The 14361-nt window shown below is 41.7% G+C and overlaps 1 protein-coding gene across 5 annotated transcripts in view; it reads right to left on the bottom strand.

Moving 5' to 3' along the window:
* Positions 1 to 14361, bottom strand: part of BRINP3 (BMP/retinoic acid inducible neural specific 3) — a 333504-nt gene that overhangs the window by 147385 nt on the left and 171758 nt on the right. For all 5 annotated transcript variants that reach the window (XM_050961409.1, XM_050961412.1, XM_050961410.1 and 2 more), the window contains exon 3: positions 3532 to 3722. In XM_050961409.1, the coding sequence (XP_050817366.1) occupies positions 3532 to 3722 (191 nt within the window). The remainder of the gene's footprint in view (positions 1 to 3531; positions 3723 to 14361) is intronic.

A 14361-nucleotide genomic window follows, 5' to 3' on the forward strand; every position in this document is an offset into this window, starting at 1 on the left:
CTCTGTGATGAGTACTGAATCATCAAAGACATCAAATGAATATGACAAAGCTGGTATCATACGTGCTCAGTATACCAGTAAGCAATGCATACACAGAGTGTGTATTTTCAATCATGAAAGATGCATGGACAGATGTCGGGAATCAAAGCAGCATAGACTTGGTGCGGAGTGAAACCCTTGTCAAAATGAATTTCTGGATGAGTTGTAAGGACTTCTACAGCTTTGTGATTGCCCAGAAGCAAGTCATGACTGTGGCAAAGTCATCCAAGAAGTGCTAGACTTCTGGCACGTCTGAGAGGTATGCAAATTGTGAAATTGATTTACTGACAGAATAAAAACCCCTGCCCTTTACCCCTGTTGTTTCTTTAGTGTACAAATAAATCTGTATGTTTAAATATGGATTACAACTAAGTCTATAATTTAGTGAGGGGGACCATGACACTCACTGATTCCAGACCTCCATGACTTAGCTTGCTTCAGCTGTCAGTGGCTGAAGCTGGGTCTGAAGGCAAGACTGTGGGCCTCCCCTCTGTGACTGGAGCTAGGGCTGGAGCTGGGGCTAGAACTAGGAGCCTTCGCTCTCCTGCCCTGTGACTTGGTCTGACTTTGCAACCAGGATCTTGTGCCCCTGTCCCAGTGGCTTCTGCTGGGGGCTGGAGCTGGGGCCATGAGGCCATGGCTTGTGGCATGGGCTTCAGCAGGGGCCATACACCCCTCCTGCAGCTACCTAGGGCTGTGCGCCCCTTCTCATGTCTCCAGTAGGGGCTGTGCACCTGTGGCTGTCTCTCCCCTTCCCCCCATGTGCTCTGATATTTCACTCTTGCGATCTGGTCATCCTAGGCAGAACTCCCAGTGTCTTAGTCAGGGTGGGCCTGAGGGATCTGTTCTCTCCCATCACCACAATTGCCTGCAGTGAAGGAAAAAGTGTCTTGTGAATGGAGAGTCAATTATGGTTCCCATGAAACATACACTGGGGAAACATGATGGCTTTTTCTCCTCCCTTGGATATCAAATGTTTTTTCTTTGCAAAGACCTATCCCAGAACACAATAATAGAAATCAAGGTGTGGAAAGGACCTTGAGAGGTCATCGAGTCCAGCACTCTGAGCTGAGGCAGGATCATGTAAACCAAGACAATCCCTGGCAATTGTTTGTCTAATGTGTGCTTAAAAATCTCCAATGATAGGGATTCCGCAGCCTCTGTTGTAAGCTTATTCCAGTGCTTAACTACTCTTAATGTGTTTCCTGATATCTCACCTAAATCTACCTTGCTGCAGATTAAACCCATTAGTTCCTGTTCTACTGCCAGTGGATATGGTGTACCATTTATCACAGTCTTCAACCTATTTGAATGCTTATCATGTCCCCCATCGAGCTCCTTTTTGCAAGACTAAACATGTTCAGGTTTTTTAATCTTTCTTCATAGGTCAGGTTTTCTAAACCTTTTTATCACTTCTGGTGTTTGCCTCTGGACTCTGCAATCTATCCACACCTTTCCTAAAGTGCGGCACCCAGAACTGGACACACTACTCTAGCTGAAGCCTCACTAGTGCCAGCAGAGCAGGATAATTATCTCCCATGTCTTATATACATCACCTCTGTTAATACACCTCAAAATGATGATAGCTTTTTTTTGCAACTGCATCACATTGTTGACTCAATCAATTTGTTATCCACTATAACCCACAGAAGTACCCTCCATAAGTACTACCTCCTAAGCAATTATTCCCCATTTTTGTAGTAGTATATTTCATTTTTCCTTCCTAGATGAAGTAATTTGCACTTCTCTTTATTGAGTTTCATCTTGTTAAATTCAGACCAATTCTCCAATGAGTCAAGGTCATTTTAAACTCTAGTCCTGTCCTTGAATGGATGTGCATACCCTCCAACCTTGGTGTTACCTGCAAATTTTATAAGCATATTCTCCACTCCACTATCCAAGACACCAATTAAAATATTGAGTACTGTAGTACCAAACCCAGGACTGACTCCTGTTCAATCCCATTAGATACACTCTCCAAGTTTGACAATGAACAGTGATAATTACACTATGAGTAAAGTTTTTCAACCAGTTGTGCATCCACTTTACAGTAATTTCATCTAGACCACATTTCCCTAGTTTGCGTATGAGACTGTCATGTGGGACCGTTTTCAAAGGCCTTATTAAATCAAGGTATGACATTTCCCCACTAGCCCGTAGGCCAATTACCCTGTCAAAGAAGGAAATTAGGTTGGTTTGACATGATTTGTTCTTGACAAATCTATGTTGGCTATTCCTCATATTCCTAGTATCCTTTAGGTGCTTACAAATTTATTGTTTAATAATTTGTTCTAGTATCTTGCCAGGTATCAAAGTATCATAACTGAGCCAGTATCATAACTGAGCTCAGCATGGATGCAATGAGGAATTGGGCCTATGAACTTCATTGTCTTGTAGGCCAATTGTTTTTGTCCAACTTCCAAATTTCATAACTGAAAAATTAGAAATATTCATGTTATTCACTTGCATATAGAACTATTTTTGACGAAAAATGTAAAATGTCATGCTTTTGAATTTCTGCAAAAATGTTTAAAAATGTCCAAATACAATGGTTTTGTAGTAGTTGATCGAACATAAGGTAAGCAAAATGATGTTTAAGCATTGACCATTCAAGTGTGGGCCATGGTTACTGTATTTGTCTCTTTTGATTTATAATAATTCTAGAGAACAATAGGTTATAATTATACTCCAAGATGAAGCACTCTACATTCAAGCTTGAGTGTTTGTAGCATTCATAATATTTTAAAAATACTTTGTTCAGGCATCACTTCCCATTCCTCATGAAAGAAATTATGGGTCCAACTGGACCCTCCCACAGGAAAAGTGATGGGAGGGGACTAGAGAAAATTATTCATAAAATTCTCCTTCTAGAGTTTCTCCCCAATTGTTCCATTGAAAGGCTCCCTCCTTCTTAGAATAAAGGCTAGTCCACAGATACATCTGTCTGTAGACCCTGTGCTTCTACAGTGGTTCTGTGTTCCTGGTGCCTCATCCACAGTACAGAAAAGGTTTCTGCAGTCCGTGGCTGCACCACAAGATGTCTATCTTTAAGGAAGGGAGTTTCCCAACCACTCAGTGGGGTCTGTGAAAAGACAATACAGGATAGGCTGTATTATCTTTCCAGAGAATCTCTCAGAGAAAGGGCAGGAACGATGAACATTTCCTTGGTTTCACCATTCTTCTACCTCTTCCTCCCATGGGCAGCGTACTGCCTAATTCCTCCCTTGCATAGGTCTTTGAATCCAGTGAGACCCCACTCTGAATCCAAGACAAGGAGAAAGTGTTGCAGAGGTAGCTGAGCCCCTCTCTTCCATACAAGACAGAGACCTCAGATCCTCAGGGATCAGTCAGGCCCTATGTGCTCAGCTAGAAAAGTTCAATGAAGGATTTAATATTAATGGTATTGATAACATAAAAGTAGCAATTTATACCCACTCTGACTGTCTGTGGTTATTTTCATAATGGAAATTTTTTTTAGATCACTGACCATACCTCCCAAGGTAGCTGACAGTAGGAAATGTGTCCCATATTTCTTGATAAGGTTCTCTGTGATTTGCTGAAGGGTTGGGCGACGTCCTAGTAGTCTTATGTTGCGAAAGAATTCAGGTGCAAGAGGCAGTGGGGAGCCAAGGAAATTTCTTCTTTCAACAGCTAGATTGTTCACTTTCCAGCGGCCAAACTCTCTGTAAAACAAAACAATTCTCATTCAGAAATGCATCATTCAGACAAATGTTTTCATTTGCAAAGTACACCGCTCTGTTGCCTAGCTGGGGGCAATGTATTACAACAAGCCTTTCTTGTGATACTCTGTCATAGATTATAAACATAGAACAAGCAACAAGTATTATTTATTAGAAATGGAGGGAATACTCCATAACAAAATTGTCATCTGGAGAAGAAATAAATAAGCCACTTAGGATGCACCAGTTTCTATTTCTTTTGTGCAGCCTGTGATGTGACCATAATTCCAGAACAACTTGATTTTGTTGGGCACTGAATATAAATTCAGAATTATACAAGGTTCAATATAAAACCAGGGTTTTTTTTTGTTAGCCCTTTGTAAAGGAAATTAAAAATATCATTTTTAAAAGCACAATTTCTTTTGCACAATAAACCACCTTTTTACTTTAGCTCACTACTTTAAAGGCATTACAAAGACACTGTCAGACTCCATTTGGCCAAGCAGAGATCTTGCTGAAGTTTCCGGCACTTTTGACCTTGATTTTGAAACATATCCTTCAACCAAATCAGATTCTTGGAAAGAAGAATGCACTTTTTTATGTAAACATGAAGCTAAACAAATTCAAAGACCATATGAAACAGGCACCCATCCCCCATTCCAAAATAAATCAGTGATAGAAATGAAAGCAAACAAATCAATTAAGTAGTAATAAACACATCTTTTATTCATTTACTTACCAATTAAGATGCAGCAGAGAGATATTAGCAAAAGGACATGTTGTCCTCAAAATCTAATCAAGGGACTATTTTTATTTCTCAATGTCTGCAGTAGCTTTGCCTTTATGAAGAGCTTTTGTTTTGGTTTTGTCTTGTTTATTTTTTGCTTCAGAGTAAAGTCATAGTCTGGTTTGTAGCTACTACAGTGATATAATATATGGGCTGCTTTTTAGGGTAGAAGGATTGTCACTTGGATGGATATGTCAATTATGTGTTCGCCCTCCCCTTTTGAAATTATATCATGTAAAAGCAAAAATTCATTTCAGAGTGTTTGAAAAACCCTACCGAAGGTCCCAGCTAAATAAAGAGATGGCCTATATTTGCATACTACAAAAAATCCAAAATGCAATAATGATTGTGGGCTGTAATACAAAATGTGATGCAAATGGCTAACTAATTATAATGGTTGGGATAGGTCACGTGATAAATAGCACTTTATTTTCTATTTGACAAATTATTTGGAGTCACAAAGTTCTTAATCAGCAAAGAGTGCACAGCACCAGTGATCCATGGACCATAGTTTAGAAATCACTTTAACCATTTTTTCACTTTTTAAAAAGATTGTCTCCCACAAATGTATTCTCTTTTGAAGCAGACATAAGGCTGTGACAACATGTACCATCACAAATCTCGACTGCTCCTGCGCTATTGAATGGATTTTGTTCCCTTTAAATTACTATCAAAATAAATTAATAAAACATTTTTTTTGTCTTAGAGAAGTAAGCCCTACCTATTGAATAATTGAATACCCAAATCCTACATACCACTGTGTTGTGCTTGGACAGAGATGATTATATATTAACCTGATTTAATCAATAACTTAATGAAGAAGAATGTGGAAGAAAACTTATTACATATTCTGTGATGTGTCGGTATATTGGGTGCTTTCATTTCAACACATCAAAAGAGCTATCTCAGTTATAGCTCTTGGACATATCATCAAGATAAAGCTGCTCTGACAGCAAGATTACAATGCAAGCTTGTAATGAAATATTCATATAAAATACATTTTATATCTTTCTGGAATCTTTTCTTACAAACTTACTGTCTGATTAATGGTCTGTATCAAAACTGAGTTTCAAACACATGGAGAATAATGAAAAAGGGGAAAACATTATAAGAGATAGTTGGCAACTTCTCCTTGGATTTTCAGTGTCATAGATTTTTTGGCTGGAAGAGATCATTATGATAATCTAATCTGATTATCATGACTTCTCTCACAACACAGACCATAGAATGTCACCCAATAATTCTTACATCTATAACAACAACTTGTGGTTAAACTAGAGCCTGTTGGTTAGAAAGACAGACAAGCCTGATTTAAAGACACCAACTGATATAGAATTTACAAAATCTCTTAGTAATCTGTTACAATGTTTAATTACTTTTACTGTTAATTTATATGTTTTTTACAGTTTGAACTTTGCTGATTTCAACTTCAAGTCCTTGGATTTTGTAATGCCCTTGTCAGCTAGATTGAAGAGACCTCTAGTGTCAGATGTCTCTTCTATATTTAAATAATTAAAGATCATGATTGAGTTGCTGCTTAATCTTCTCCTAGATAAGTGAGATTAAGGTCCTTTACAGTCTCATTGTGAGGCATGTTTTCCAGACTACAAATCATTCTTGTAGCTCTTTTCTGAACCATGTCCAATATATATTTTTTTAAATATCAACACCAGAATATGTATTCAAGTTGGGCTCACCAATGCCAGATTCAGAGACAATATCATCTCCTTTCTCTTTCCTAAAATTCCTCTCTTTATACATCCAGGTATTGTGTTAGTATTCTAACATAATATAAAATTTCTCTGGTTTTATTATCCAAACTTGAGTCCGTAGGGTATCTCTACAAGCAGTTCCACCACGAATGGGGTCTTGGACTTATATTTATATATAATACACGAACAAGGGGATTGTTCTATACATTTAAGGACTGGTAGATTTAAAACAACTTAATTGAAATATTTTTTTCACATAGCAGGTACTCAGCCTTTGGGGCAGACTTTGCTATAGAAGCTCAGGGAGCTAAAGTTGTAAGCTGGATTTTAAAAATGACTGGACAGTTTTGTGTCCTTGTCACAGGTAGAGCTTGGGCTATTAAGGGGTTCAGCACCCAACTTTGATCTCTGCCTTGTTCCCCTCCTAAACTGTAGTATTTGGAGAACTGAGAGCACAGACCTGGTTGACTCAGTGCCAGCCCTTCTGGGAGATATCAGTGGCAACCTGTTCTCAATAGGAAGGAGTGTCCTTTCCTAGACTTGTGGCCTGAAGGAAGACCAGCAATGATCCCTAGTTAATGAGTAACAGGAGCTGCTTAGGAACCTTTTGATGGGGAAGCCTGTGGTGAGACTTAAGAATTTGGAATTGACTGATTTGGCAAGAAGGAATCCTGAGAGATCTCAAACATCCTGTTTTCAGATATTTTGTGTTAATAAGAAACCAGACCCCAGAAGAAGGGGTGTCGCTGTTTGAGATTTTATTAAACCAGACCCAGCAGGGGCAAGATTGGTTTGGAGTGGGCTGAGGAAGTACTCCCTCTCTACAAAGAAGGAGAAACCCATAATATTTGTAGATATAAATGCTAAGATAGGTACAGTCAAATATAATGTTTAAGGGGAAAGAAAGTTCAAGAAGAATCCCTTACCCTTTCTCCACAAAAAACACACATGGCTACTGTTGAATCATAAAATATAATGGATTAGTTCATTCTGTCCATCTTACTACTAAGGCTTGTTCCTATTTTTCATCTACTAAGGGCTACACTTAACTCATTTCTAGTGTGTCAAGTGATGGCTCTTCCACAAACCTCAGAGCTTATAGAATTGTAGAAATGTAGGACTGGGAGGAACCTCAAGGGCAGATCATCCCACAGGTGTTTATCTAACCTACTCTTATAAACCTCCAATGATGGAGATTCCACAGCCTCCCTAACAATTTATTTCAGTGCTTAACTACCCTGACAGTTAAGAAGTTTTTCCTAATGTCCAGCCTAAACTGCCCGTGCTGTACTTACAGTCCATTGCTTCTTGTCCTATCCCCAGAGGTAAACAAGAACAATTTTTCTCCATCTTCCTTGTAAAAATCTTTTATGTACATGAAAACTGTTAGCATGTCCCCTTGGAGTCTTCTCTTTTCCAAACTAAACAAACACATTTTTTTCCAATCTTCCCTCATAGGTTATGTTTTGTAGACTTTTGAACATTTTCGTTACTCTCCTCTGGACTTTCTCCAATTTGTCCACATTTTTCCTGAAATGTGACACCCAGAACTGGACAAAATGCTCCAGCTGAGGCAGGGGTGAAAGTAATTTAAAGGACTTACCAGTACGCTAGAGTCCTGAGCGGGGGCATGGCCTCGACCGGAAGAGGTGGGACCTCAACCGGAAGAGGTGAAGCCTTTCAAGATTTAAAGGCTTGGGGCTCTGGCTGTGGCCGGGAGCCCCAGGGCCTTTAAATCACCCTGGAGCTACCAGCTGCAGAGGCAGCTGGCAGCCCTGGGGTTCAGGGGGGAATTAAAGGGCCCGGGGCTCCATTTGCCACGGAGACCCAGGCCCTTTCAATTGCCACCGGAACCCTTCTGCCACTGCCCCAGAGTAGCGGCAGCAGGGCTCCGGTGGTGATTTAAAGGTCCCGTGGCTCCCTGCAGTGGAGGCTCCGGCAGCCGGGTTCAGGTAGAAATGTAAAGGTCATGGGGCTCCTGCCACTGCAGCATAGTGGTGGCAGGGCTCCGGCACTGCTTTAAAGGGCCCAGCGCTCCGGCCGCTGCAGGGAGCTCCAAGCCCTTTAAAGCGCTGCTGGAGCTCCAGCATCAGGGCTTGGGAAGTGCTTTAAAGGGCGCGAGGCTCCTCGCAGGGGCCTGAGCACTGGGCCCTTTAAATCTCCGCTTGAGCCTGGCTGCAGGAGCCCCAGCGCCCCAGCAACAATTTAAAGGGCCAGAGGCTCTGGTCGCTGCAGGGAGCCCTGGTCCCTTTAAAACACCACTGGAGCTCCAGCAGCGGGACTTGGACTGGCTTACTTTCACCTCTGAGCTGAGGCCTTATCAGCGTGCAGTAGAGTGGAAGAATTACTTTTTGAGCCTTGCTTACAACACTCCTGCTAATACATCCCAGGATGATGTTCACTTTTTTTGCAACCTTTTGTTACAGTGTTGAATCACATCATGCGATCCACTAAAATCCCCACATCCCTTTCCACAGTACTACTGTCTAGGCCGTCATTTCATGTGTTTACAATTGATTGTTCCTTCCTAACTAGAGTACTTTGCATTTGTCCTCATTGAATTTCATCCTATTTACATCTCATTTCTCTGGTTTGTTCAGATCATTTTGCATTTTAATCCTCCAAAGTATTCTCAACTCTCCAAGCTTGGTACTGTTCTCAAACTTTATAACTGTACTCTCTATGCCATTATCTAAATAATTTATGAGGATATTGAAGAGAACTCGATCCAGGACCGATTCCATGCCCTTCCAACTTGACTGTGATCCATTCCCCGGGATACCAACTAGCACTCATAGGAAGCTTCTTTTTTCCTGGAATTATGACTATTTTTTCTCCTTCTTAATTTTATTATTATGCCACATAATTCCTCTTCTTCCCTGGTGTTTTACACCCTGCAAGTATTGTCATGTCCCTGCTTAGACATTACTTAGCCAAGCTTAAATCTATATAATATAATCTTACAATTATTGTTTCTACTACAATCTCTCCAGCCCTCTAGCCATTTTTTCTACTGCATATGCATTATTCTTCCTCTGACATATGAAATATCAGGTTTTGTCCTCTGCCAGAGGCAGAACACTAACAGTAGACCTGACAGTCTTAATGATCTTCCTAATATGGTAAAGCCTGTGTTCCAAAGTCGGTGGGGGTACCATTTATCAAAAGAACACTTTCCCCCAGAACAGCAGTGCATCAGTGTTGGTTCCTACTCAAGAAAATCAATTATGCCTTGCATACAAACACTGGAGGTATTAGATGCCTATCCCTTCCTCTTCCTCTACTATTAAAGAGCCAAGATCAGCAGCTTGTTTTGGTGCTATCAAGGAGTAAAGAATTAGTAGCAGGTTTTACCACCTACACTGCCCACCTATTTTCAGTCCAAATGATATGTCAGCTATTGGACAGAGTTCTCTAAAGTTCAGGGCCAAGTCTCTTGTAGCGAAGGATGATGGCTTTGTGTTGATTAGTTTGCAGGAGAGAATAGATTTAGTAACTCTGGTTCAGAGAACTGAGCCTATAATGGAAACACACGAGCTAAGCTATTGTGAGAGTCCTTGAACACTGTTCACTCCTTTTTCTGTACAAAGTAACTATAGGTTTTTACGACCCCTCAAAAAACAGGTTACTAGTCGGTTATCTAACACCCAAAGGCTGAATCATTGTGCCAAATATGCCCAGCAGTCCTGTATGCATGCCACAGCCTCTCCATCTGCTGAACAGGTCCGTGCCATTCATTCAATGTAGGGTGGGCTTAGAAGAAAGATGATCAGCCAGAGAGAGAAAAGAAAAGTACATAATACAATTCAAAGTCATCTATTTTTTAAATTCAATATTATTTCCTTACTTTATTAATTTAATTTGCTTCTTTTGCTACTATGCTATGGCACTAATAATGATGTTCAAAAAATAAATACTGTTATCACACCAGGCTCTCCTTTCTGAGCTTGTGGACAAGACATTGATGGATGATTTTGTAGCTACTAGGAAGTTTAGATTACCTGATAATCTGTAAATAATTCTAGGGTACCAGACAGCTAGAGAATGTCAACATCTATACAATTCAAAGCATTGGATGTTATACTATATGTGTGCATGAAGTATATACACACACACACTCTTTCAGAAGCTATATATAAAACATCTACTCAAATGAAATAAAAATGCTACTTTAGAAGTTGTGTCATAAATTGGAGTGTGTAGAAGCTGTGGAATATAGGAATATAGGCCCTCGTATTGCAACTGATAGGGTATAGGACGACTGACAAGCCCACAAAGAGGCCCACAGACATCCACACAGGTGGAACACCATATCTTCATGCTACCAGTTGCAGGTTCAGGTCCATAGTAAGGAAATGGAGGTATATTTTCAAATACAGGGGGTGAGGAGGGCAGGGTGGAGGCTGTAACAAAACAGGCTTCTATTCTGCTGAAAAAGAGTTTTCCCATTCAATGGACCTTAAAATGGCTCATATTGGCAAGGTTTATAGATTGTCAATAATGATTGCTTGCCTAAAAACACAGAAATAAATAAAGTATCATCATACTGGCTCTTAGCCTTACAGCTGCCATAAAAATTAATTCTATCAATGCTCAATATAGATTGTCTTCAGACATAGAGCCAGAGCCACAGCTACTGTAAATTGGCAGAGCTCTATTGTCCTCAGTGGTGCTACACGAATTTACACCAGCTGGGACTCTAGCTCATAATGTAAATTGAGTGTGTTCAGTCAACTGTCCATCACAAGAGGTTTTAGCACACGGTTATTACAATTAGCAATGCTAAACTTCATTAATAATAACCTAATTATGTTTATAAAATGATACTAAAGCTAATAAGTATCAATGTTAATCAATAGTATCACTGTATAACTTGGAATATATTCTCTGATAAATTCTTTCATAGCCTGTTTTAAGTCTATGTCATTCTGTGCTTTGCACTTACCCTTCCCATGGCTCATAAATGACACCGATTTCTACATTTGGCTGGTCAAACAAGTGAATGCTCCTAATAGACTAAAGTGACAGCAGAACTCTCATAGACTTTAAAGTCAGAAGGGACCATCATGATCATGTAGTCTGATCTCTTGCATATTGCAGGTTACTGAACCTCACCTGCAGCCAATGTTTCCCAAGCAGCTACAAGTTAAGCTGTTGGCAGAACAGAAATGGTAGGAGGTACAACACCCTTCCCCAACATGTCCCCCGCTCACCCATTTTCTTTAGGTGCAGCAGGATTTGTAAATACTTGCAAATAAGGCCAAAATAGAAACTCAACTGCACTGAAATTCAGAAAGGAAAAGCCCAATAAATCCTGGCTCACTGTTTGTGTGTGAGATTTGTAACATGAACAGCTAAGTAGCCATACTTAGGGTAAGATGCCAGCTTCACATTATACATGACAGACAACATGATGATGGGCTCAACGGTGCCTGGCCCTGACTGGGTTCATGAAGCTACCTGCTAAACTTCCTCAGTCCTGCTCTGTGCAGAAGCTAGGTACAAGTACAGTCCTTGGGCTGGGAGTTGGTTGCACAAGGCCTATGTGAGACTAGCACTACACCATGTGCTAGATTCTCTAGACGAAGGAGGGAGCTGGCCCAGCACAGGGTGGAGTGCACAGTATACCACACAGACACAAACACCCTATATTTCTTAAGGCATTGTACAATGGCCTAGAAAATCATAATGCAGCAGCAATGGGGGGAGGGATAGCTCAGGGGTTTGAGCATTGGCCTACTAAACCCAGGGTTGTGAGTTCAATCCCTGAGGGGGCCATTAAGGGAACTGGGTTAAAAATCTGGGGATTGGTCCTGCTTGGAGCAGGGGGTTGGACTAGATGACCTCCTGAGGTCCCTTCCAACCCTAATAGTCTATGATTCTATGATTCATTACTCTGCTCATTAACGCAGGCTCTGGCTTCAAGGCGCAGTTAAGCCCAATATAAGCACAATCTTTGCAAGTGCAGCACAGAACTTTGAAAAACTGGCGGTGTGATGGGTGTACCAGGTGTCTTATGTTCCATTCTGGAGGTCCAATCATCTAGATGCACCCCACCTGATGAAGGTATTCTTTTTTGGGAGAAGGGAAGTAGTGACTTTAGACCTACAAGAGCTGCTGAGAGGCCACCCAGAATCAACATCCAGCAGAACCAATAAGAATTTGTTCTTCAGTGGCTAGAAGGTCCATGAGACCACAGAAATCAATAAAGCCCCAATAGCCAAGGTGAAAAGGCCTGGCTGATGCCTTCAGAAGACAGTTCTGGGGTGAAGCTGAGACTAGGGTTACCACCTGTCCAGGTTTTCCTAAGATTGTCCTTTTTTGTGGTAGCTATCCTGTGAAAGCCATAAAGGTGCTCAGTATACAGCATCTACTGACCAGGTCTATGGGCTCAGGCTCATCCTGGATGGCCTATGTTTTTGTACATCAGAAGAAGCAGCCCTAGCTGAGACAGAGAAGGAAGGAGCTCCCCTGTCAAATCCAAGAAGCCTGGCCTGGTCAAGTGCCTAACTCAGACCCCGTCTTTGTGAATGAGGCAGTGAAAGTCTGTTTTGTTTTACTCTGTGGAATTTAAAGTCCAAGTGGCCATCGTCAGGAATCAGGACTTGAACAGAGTCCGTCTCCAGGCAACCTAATGAGTGCTGCTGCCCTCAATAGACTGCTTGATTGGCTACACCACCTGACTGTGTCAGCAGACCAGCTTTAAAGCCCATCAGCAGCAATTTGGTGGTTGTTCAAGGCATTTGCCTATGGGTGTAATAGCTCTCATGGCTCCTTGTTCTCAGTCCTGCTCCTGCCTTGCCTCCAACCCTTGGCCTTAACTGATTACTTCTGATTATCAATTGACTCTGACCCTTGGCTCTGATTCCTGACTGCTGACTTTGGCATCTGGCCTCTGACACTGGTTCTGACCTTCAGGTCTGATTCATGGCTACTGACTCCTGTTCCAATCATTAGGCACAACCCACCCACATCTTGGACTCTGACAGCTATTTTGAGTTGAATACCTACTCAAGTAAAGGGATACTGTTTCAGAAATGGCTTTTCTGGTTCAGGTGAACGCAGGGCTGGCCTTACCATGAGGTGAACTGAGGCAGCCGCCTGAGGTGCCAGACTGGGCGGGGGGGAGAAGGGGGCAACACTAGGACCCAGAGTGTAGAAAATTGTGTTTGCTGCTGGTGCATATGTATCCTCTCTGATCTAGATGCATAGAGATGGTGGAGTACTGTGCTGGAGGAAGGTGGGCCCAAGAGAAATAACAGGCAGGCAGGAGAAAAGGTGAGAGAGAATAACAGAAAGCAGCAGGAGCTGCAGGGACAGAGAGGAGGAGGACCCTCTTATGTACTTCTCTAGCACCCCCAGGGACCTGGACTGATAAACATCAGCTTCTCAGGGAGCTTTCTGTTTCCTGCTGCTTCCCTGAACCCACTTGAGGAGAACAGGCAGTCAACTGAAGTAGTAGGAGCCAGTTAAGATGCTGATATCTTCCCTCACTCAGACCCTGCTACAAGCCTGCTTATTTGTCCCCTTCAATTGAGTGTTGAGAGCCACTATAGCTGGCACAGAACAACAGTCATGAATGACAGAAAAAAAATGCCCCTCTGGGGTAGCATTCAGAAAAAGAAAGAAAGCAAAGGAAGCTTTTCTATCTAAGCAGGAAGGCGCTCTCCTGAGATACGTAGACACAAATGTTCACGGTGAGCCTTCTGGTCCCAATGAGGATGTGAGTGGTGAGGAGATGCCTGATCTTCCAGTTAGTTAGAGTGCAGGTGACCTAGCAGCTACTGCAGCATCCATATCTCCATCTCAAATTGATGTAACCATGCACATTCCTGAAGAAAAGTGTAGATCAGAGAAGAGTGTGGTGGAGGTGCAAGAAACAGCTGCTGCTGAGTTTAGTTCCTTAAGTTTAGATGATCCAGGACTGTGGACCCACTTGAGCAGTAGCCTGAGGAACTTCCTTGTACTGTGTGGGCCACAGCAAGTGAAAAACTTAATGTTCCCCAAAGACAATGAAAATAGGAGTTTCCATCCAACACATTACTGGCATGAAATCCCCAATGATGACAAAGTGGAGAGGCCATGGCTCATATTCTCAAACACCCAGAATGTTGCATACTGTTTTTGTTGCAAACTCTTCCAG

Source organism: Gopherus flavomarginatus, chromosome 7 (assembly GCF_025201925.1).
Source record: "Gopherus flavomarginatus isolate rGopFla2 chromosome 7, rGopFla2.mat.asm, whole genome shotgun sequence".
Taxonomy (NCBI): Eukaryota; Metazoa; Chordata; order Testudines; family Testudinidae; genus Gopherus; species Gopherus flavomarginatus.